Genomic DNA, 7,500 nt, shown 5'->3' on the forward strand with positions numbered 1-7,500 from the left:
ATGGTAAACTAACTTGTAATAAGGTGAATGGCGCATCGTCCTAGCTGTAGCCTACTCTAGGGGCAGCCGCGGCCTACTGGTTAGCGCTTCGGACTTGTAACCGGAGGGTTGCCGGTTCGAACCCCGACCAGTAGGCACGGCTGAAGCGCCTTTGAGCAAGGCACCTAACCCCTCACTGCTCCCTGAGCACCGCTGTTGTTGCAGGCAGCACACTGCACCGGGATTAGTGTGTGTGCTTCACCTCACTGTGTGTTCACTGTGTGCTGAGTGTGTTTCACTAATTCACGGATTGGGATAAATGCAGAGACCAAATTTCCCTCACGGGATCAAAAGAGTATATATACTTATACTTACTTATACTCGTCTACTACGGAGGACCAGCCTTGCAACTTCACTCTCCCTCGACCCGGACAATCACATAGTACTGTAAATGTAAATATAAAATTTAAAGCTATAAAGCTATATTATTTTATTTTTTTAATCATGTAATAATACCTTGACAGTCAGCATGGATCTGTGGAGATTATCTTTGATAATTTGTAAACGACTCCACATATACTCTGACCAGGGGAAGGTTGCAACCAATATGTATTAATGTAATGTATTTACAATAGCTCCGCAACTGTGGAGAGTCCAGTAGCAAACAAAAACTCTGGAACTTCGTTGGATTGCTTTAAAGCATGGAACATTTCTGTTATCAGCGAACAAGTTATCTGGAATTGTTGAAGCCATCATGTAATGATCTATTTCCACACTGTAAACAGTCTGGCCCACACCTGAACTTCCACACACAGTGCCTAAGCCTTGCACTCTATTTGTTGACGTGTCTGTCTTTATTGAGGTGGTGGTGTCTGAGGGGTTTTTCCGCTTCAGTCAGTGATTGTGTGTGTGTGTGTGATTTCCCAGGATGGAGAAGGTCCATACCCTGTGGCTCCAGCGGAACGAGCTGGAGCATCTCCCTGGCAACATCAGCCGCATGCACAACCTGGACACTCTGGTGCTGACAGGCAACCGCCTCAAGGACATCCCCAGCCTGATGGAGGACATGAACAACCTCAGGTAAGCAGACTCAGGTGAGACATAGCTAAGACATTCCCAGCCTTATAGAGGACATGAACAACCTCAGGTAAGCAGACTCAGGTGAGATATAGGTAAGGACATCCCCAGCCCGATGGAGGACATGAACAACCTCAGGTAAGCACTCAGGTGAGACATAGGTAAGACATCCCCAACCTTAGGTGAGACATAGGTAAGACATCCCCAGCCTTATAGAGGACATAAGCAACCTCAAGTAAGCAGACTCAGGTGAGACATAGCTAAGACATCCCCAGCGGGATGGAGGGCATGAGAAACATCAGGTAAACAGACTCAGGTTAAGACATCCTGAGCCTGATGGAGGGCATGCGCAACCTCAGGTGAGACTCAGGGTGAGCATCTCGGGTAAGATTTCAGATTCAATACTTTATTCCCGTATCAAAGTGGTGGATTGGGATTTGCCCTTGTGAGCTCACAAGCACAGTACAGAAAATACAAAACAGTTAAACCAGCCACTCATAAAACACTCAATACACAAAACAACCAGAGATAAAAAAAAAAAAAAAAAATCAAAATATAAACAATGAGAATAAAATACAGGGGTTGGGAATAACTACTTAAGCAGTATGAGGCTTAATGATGAGCCTGCACTCAGTATGAGTAGTTTCATGTAAAAAAAAATAAAGTCTGGTTGATGGTTAAAATGTAAATCCTAAAATGAGATCTTTGTGTGGGCAGGTTTGTGAATTTCCGTGACAACCCTCTGACGTGGGACGTGACGCTGCCGGAGGCGGCGGCCGAGGGTCCGGAGGACGACGACGACAGGGAGATGTTCGGACGAGAGTTCATGCAGCTGTACATCAGGGAATCGCGCAAGAGAGGTCTCGCCGCGCTCAACATGCACTATGCATTAGGATGAGAGACTAAACGCACGCACGCACGCACACACGCAGACACACACACACACCACACACACACGCCTGAGACACTACTTAAACAGGCACAAATCACTGTGAAAAATATGTGTAAATATATGTTGTGTGTACGCTGAACAGTCATGTCATGTGTTGATGTGTGTATGCTGAACATGTCTCATGTCTCGTCTGTGTTGCAGACTCCCAGGCCACGTTTACGTCAGTGCTGAATGTGACGCTGGAAGATGTGTGTGAGGCGCCACCACTCTCCTGACTGTCCTTCATGTTGGCCTCTGCACTTCCTGCTTCCTGTCAGGCGGCCATTGTCCGTGTCCTGTCCTTCCTGCTTCCTGTCAGGCGGCCATGTCCTCCCTGCTTCCTGGCGGCCATGTTTTTGTCCTGTCCTTCTTGTCATGTTTGAACACATGTCCCTTTTATGCTCCTAATGAATGGCTCATGATGTGATGATGTCAGCAAAAAAGTGTGTGTCTATAGTTGTCGTTAGCAGGAGAGTGTGTATTGTTGTTTGTGTGTTTTGTTCACCTGCCAGCCGATGCTCGTCCAGTGTTGTGTGTGATGTCACGCCAGTGATGACACGTAGGAGTCTTTTCTGATATCTAACCCATACCCACACCTCAAAACAAATAAAACATGGATGAAACTCAGGACTCCCAGTGGAGTCCTGCAGCTGCCTCATTGGCCAATCAGAAGAGGAACAAAAACAAGTCGGAGGTGACGCTGTCCCCTCTTGATGATGTAAGCCTGGTCCCTTGCTATATCAGCAGCGGCACGAGACGCTGTCCCCTCTTGATGATGTAAGCCTGGTCCCTTACTATATCAGTAGCGGCGCCCCTGTGTGGCCGGGGCGGGGCACAGCGGTGAGCAGCACGTTCTCCAGCGAGATGTCCGGAGTGGTGTAGGACCTCAGGCCGGCCTCCAGGCCTCGCTGCTGCAGGTAGTGGACTCTGCCCTGGTCAATCAGCAACTTACACAGCCGGCCGATGTGCTCACGCTCCTCCACAGACAAGCTGCCGGGAGGAACACACACACACACACACACACACACACACACACACACACACACATTACGGACTCAGTCACACTATTTCCATGATGGTTAAACTGCTGCACTAGCCCCCAGCTCCAAGTTCCACTCTCTCAGTCTGCGTCTACACTGTTGAAGTGTGTCTGCAATGAATTATCTTTGTGACGGTAATAAAATGTGTTATTATAATATTTATTATATGATAATAAAATGTGTGGCGTCTACTGCTGACCTGTCCAGGTGGTCTGGTCCGGTTTCTTCCCCTCCCTCGTGCTCCTCCTCTTCTTCCTCAGCTGTGTCGGGGCCCGCGGTGCCCTCTGTGGTGCCCTCTGTGATGCCCGCGCTGGCCACTGCTGTGCCCTCTCTGTGCCCACCGGCTCGGCTCATGCCACACGTGGCCCAGCTGGACATGCGCTGGAAGGCCCCGAACTCGGCCGCCCCGAGGCCGCGCTGGCGGAAGAACTCTTGGCCCACGTAGTGCTGCCAGTCGCAGCGGTGGTGGCAGCACAGAGCGATGGCCACTCCGCCCACCTCCGGCTGCTGGGACGGAGCGGCCACCGAGCCCTCCCTCGCGATGTCCGCTCTCACGCGCTTACTAGACGGCTCGTCGCCATCATCACCTGGCACTGATCTCTCCAGCAGACACCGCAGAGCCAGGTCTGTGCAGAGGAGGAGGAGGAGGAAGAGGAGGAGGAGGAAGAGGAGGCAGAGGAAGAGGAGGCAGAGGAGGAGGAAAAAGAGGAGAAGGAGGAAGAGGAAGAGGAGGCAGATGAGGAGGAGGAGGAGGAAGAGGAGGAGAGCAGGGAGGGAAAGAGAGATGCATGATAAGAGGAAAGGGAAACAGAACCATCAAGCAGCAAGAAACTAGATGAAGACAATGAATGGAGTGGCTTGAAATGTGACGCAGCTTGAAATGTAGCCTGCTGATGCATATCACAACACATTAGAAGCTACTTCCACTTATTTCCATTAAGTACCAATGAAATGAATGGAAGTAATGTATCAAGCATCTGGTAAAACAACAAACATTTCCAACGTCAACACTGGGATGCCAGACTGGCCAGTGTGGACGTGTGGCCAGTGTGGCCAGTGTGGCCATGTGGCCAGTGTGGACGTGTGGCCAGTGTGGACAGTGTGGACGTGTGGTCAGTGTGGACGTGTAGACGTGTGGCCAGTGTGGACGTGTGGACGTGTGGACGTGATTTTATTTACCTGTCGCAGCGCCACACAGGTGTTTGCCCACCCCCACCACAGGCAGGTGTTTTTCCTGGAGGAGGGACACTTTACCTACACACACACACACACACACACACACACACACACACACAGAGTACATTAACACACACACACAGAGTACATTAACACACACACACACACACACACACACAGAGAGTACATTAACTAACACACACACACACACACACACACACACACACACACACACACAGAGTACATTAACACACACACACACACACAAAGTTTCATCTCCTGTATGTGTTGAATGTAAATGTTTTATATAAATAAAATGAGTCTTCTTACTCAAGTCAAGGTGCTGAATATCCACCTGCAGCCTTTCAAATGTGGAGTCGGTACTTCTGTTCTTGCCATCTACCTTCATAGCCAAGGAGAAAAACACTTATACACTGAATAAACACACTCTCTCTCTCTCTCACAAACACACACACACACACACACACAGTTGTGGCAGGTTGGATTGAAACATAGAGCAGCTGGTCTGTGTCACACATACTTTGAAGCGCGTCGTGGATCTCTCCACCAGCAGGAAGTGGACGTCCTCTGCTGTTCCCAGGGCCGTGTGGATCCAGTGGGACAGCTTCCCCTTACCCGCACCAAACTCCACCACACACCTGTGTGAACCAAGCAGGCTCAGAGCCTCCATGTTCCCCAGAATAGAAGCCTGTTAAAGCAACACTGAGGTCAAAGTCACACAAACAACCCATAGTGAATGAAAATGGCTTCAATTCTCAATACAAAGACAGAAATGGTCAAACAGCACCTGTTGCTTCAGGTGTTTGCAGGCAAAGTCTCCATTTTTGGGGTCATTCAAAGGTTCTTTGAGAACAGGGTGGGACAGTATGCTCTCCTTGTGTTTCACACTGAGTCCTGATAGCAAAGAGATGGACATTACAGGACACTGGGTATTTCTCCTCTGTATGGTAAAACAGTAACACTATGGCAGACTTCGAAACAAGAAAAAAACATTTAAAAATGTCCCCAATTGAAATGCACCTTTCACAGCATTTTTAAGCTTCTGAATTAGATGCTCCATCTCCTTTTGAGAGCGGTCAGCCAGTGATACCTGGTAAACAAACACACATCAGCATCAATTCCTTACCAATAAAATTTGGGGCAGCCGTGGCCGGACTTGTTAGCGCTAACTTGGGGTTAGCGCTTCGGACTTGTAGCCAGAGGGTTGCCGGTTCGAACCCCGACCAGTAGGCCACGGCTGAAGTGCCCTTGAGCAAGGCACCTAACCCCTCACTGCTCCCCGAGCGCCGCTGTTATTGCAGGCAGCTCACTGCGCCGGGATTAGTGTGTGCTTCACCTCACTGTGTGTTCACTGTGTGCTGAGTGTGTTTCACTAATTCACGGATTGGGATAAATGCAGAGACCAAATTTCCCTCACAGGATCAAAAGAGTACATTACATTACATTACATTTAGCAGACACTTGTTGACCAAGTGACTTACATATGTCAGCTATATTACAAGGGATCACATTGTCCCCGGAGCAGCTTGGGGTGAAGTGCCTTGCTCAAGGGCACAACGGTGGAATCCGGGAATTGAACCGACAACTTTCAGGCTACTGCACGCTAGCCCAGCTCCTTAACCACTACATTACCACCACCCCAACGAATGCGACAGTCACGCGGGTTTGGCGTCTTGAAGGCGGATCCGCCTAGGAGTCTACTGCTGTGTGGGCAGTTGTATAGATTATAACATTGAGAAACACACATTCATACAGATATTAAGCACATCCACGCAGCACTACCATTCAAGTTAAGTTACTCATCATTGCCCGGCAAGAAGTCCACAATCAATTCTTGCCACGATCTGTGGAGCTTACAGACAACGTATATATACTTATACTTACTTAAAAGCCACTATTATTGTATATGTCAATAAAAACAGGAGTTACCTCATCTGACACAGGGACTGGGACTGTAACTGGCCCAGCGTTAATGTCTTTCACATAATAAACCTGCAGAAGAGAATAAAAATGAACTTGTCTTCAATAGCTTGGGGGGTGAAAAATATCTCGTCTGAAGTCTGATGCAAGTGAAGTGAAGGGCTCTAAAACACTACACGTGTATTCACAAGAACGCACAGGTTTGGGTTTCTCCTTTGAGTTGCACTTTTTCAAGTGCTTTGCCAGAATGTCTTCATAGACTGTGCTGTTTGGGAAAAGGAAAAGGCAAACATGTCTTGAGGGCAGTAAAAGCCATGATTCGCACACAGGTTAAAGTTCTAGACACACAAACAGAATACTTGAACATTACAGAAAATAGGCTGCTGACTAATGTACTAATGTATGCTTACTGTTTGGGGTCTAGTGGGCATGGTATTCTCTTCCTGGCGCTTTCTTGATCCTAAAGAGAGAACAGTGTGAACTTAGCATGGCTGGCTGGCTGGGTAGGCTACTTTCAGACTTTAGTTACTGTTGCCAATAAGAATAATGTAAAGAAAGATTAAACTTACGACATTGGCATGCTCGCCACAATATGCTTTGCCACTTCCAACAACCATTTTACAGTATCTTTTCTTCTTCTCCACGAAATAGGCACATCTGCCTGGGAGAGGGGCAGACACGCCATCTGCCACCACAGCAGACTCCATCTTACTGACGCTTCAATTTCACGTCATGCGTTGAGTGAAAACCCAAACACAAGCGCGCGGCGTTCTGTGCATCTGTGCCTGTTGGTTGCCAGCAGCAACAATTATAACAAACAGATGACTCCGGGAGGAGAAACGTAACATACCACGTATTATCGTATATAATTCCAGTGTAACTAAGAAGTAGACCAAACGGAGATAGTTACTTTGCAAACGTTTTTTTCCCAAATGGTAAACAAAATAGGCATGTATTTACTTCAAAACATGTGGTTGTATTCAGAGAGCGCTTAAGAATGACGTAATCTTCGTAACTTCCGCCTTTCAACTTTCGCCCACAACGGCCATTCGCGGGACAGAGGCGCCAAACTCGAAATTTTTAGAGGTTTAGAAACCGAGAGTGTTTATATGCTTTTCTTGTAGACTTTTTGGGGAATATGAAACAACGATGACGGAGATACTTTTCAACAAGAAATTGCAAGTGCACGTGAAATGTAAAGACTGCGATGACCGGTATGTTAACTTTTATGTATTCCGCTAACCTCCTAGCTAACGTTAGAAGGCTACCAAGCCCTTTATGTTCAACGAGTTGGCTAGCTAGCTAGGGTTGCCATTCAATCATGGCAGGTACTTTCACCAACAGATGTTGAAGTCC

At 47.8% G+C, this 7,500-nt stretch overlaps 3 protein-coding genes across 8 annotated transcripts in view; 2 read left to right on the forward strand and 1 right to left on the reverse strand.

The window, feature by feature from the left end:
- The window catches only part of lrrc39 (leucine rich repeat containing 39), a 28,300-nt gene that overhangs the window by 5,129 nt on the left and 15,671 nt on the right, over positions 1-7,500 (forward strand). The window contains exons 7-10 of one of the 4 annotated variants that reach the window (XR_006021148.1): positions 907-1,059; positions 1,774-1,916; positions 2,150-3,161; positions 3,288-4,345. Coding sequence is in view for 2 of the 4 variants with exons in the window: in XM_042057279.1 (XP_041913213.1) it covers positions 907-1,059; positions 1,774-1,916; positions 2,150-2,223 (370 nt within the window). In the remaining 2 variants the exon portion in view is untranslated. Of the gene's footprint in view, positions 1-906; positions 1,060-1,773; positions 1,977-2,149; positions 4,346-7,500 lie in introns of those variants that run through there. The other 3 variants (XR_006021149.1, XM_042057279.1, XM_042057280.1) reach the window with 3 other exon arrangements.
- trmt13 (tRNA methyltransferase 13 homolog) lies at positions 1,442-6,986 on the reverse strand. Its single transcript, XM_042057277.1, has 11 exons — positions 6,714-6,986; positions 6,555-6,604; positions 6,343-6,409; positions 6,154-6,216; positions 5,245-5,314; positions 5,012-5,118; positions 4,745-4,912; positions 4,534-4,606; positions 4,207-4,281; positions 3,227-3,653; positions 1,442-2,977 (listed from the first exon to the last, which is right to left on the reverse strand). The coding sequence occupies exons 1-11, from the start codon at positions 6,849-6,851 to the stop codon at positions 2,782-2,784; spliced, it is 1,434 nt and encodes a 477-aa protein (XP_041913211.1). The 5' UTR covers positions 6,852-6,986; the 3' UTR covers positions 1,442-2,781.
- sass6 (SAS-6 centriolar assembly protein) overlaps positions 6,941-7,500 on the forward strand; it is a 9,798-nt gene continuing 9,238 nt past the window's right edge. For 2 of the 3 annotated variants that reach the window (XM_042057261.1, XM_042057263.1), the window contains exon 1: positions 6,982-7,358. In XM_042057261.1, the coding sequence (XP_041913195.1) occupies positions 7,294-7,358 (65 nt within the window). In that variant the 5' untranslated portion in view covers positions 6,982-7,293. Of the gene's footprint in view, positions 7,359-7,500 lie in introns of all 3 variants that reach the window. The other variant, XM_042057262.1, reaches the window with a different exon arrangement.

This window comes from Alosa sapidissima, chromosome 12 (assembly GCF_018492685.1).
Source record: "Alosa sapidissima isolate fAloSap1 chromosome 12, fAloSap1.pri, whole genome shotgun sequence".
Lineage (NCBI taxonomy): Eukaryota > Metazoa > Chordata > Actinopteri > Clupeiformes > Clupeidae > Alosa > Alosa sapidissima.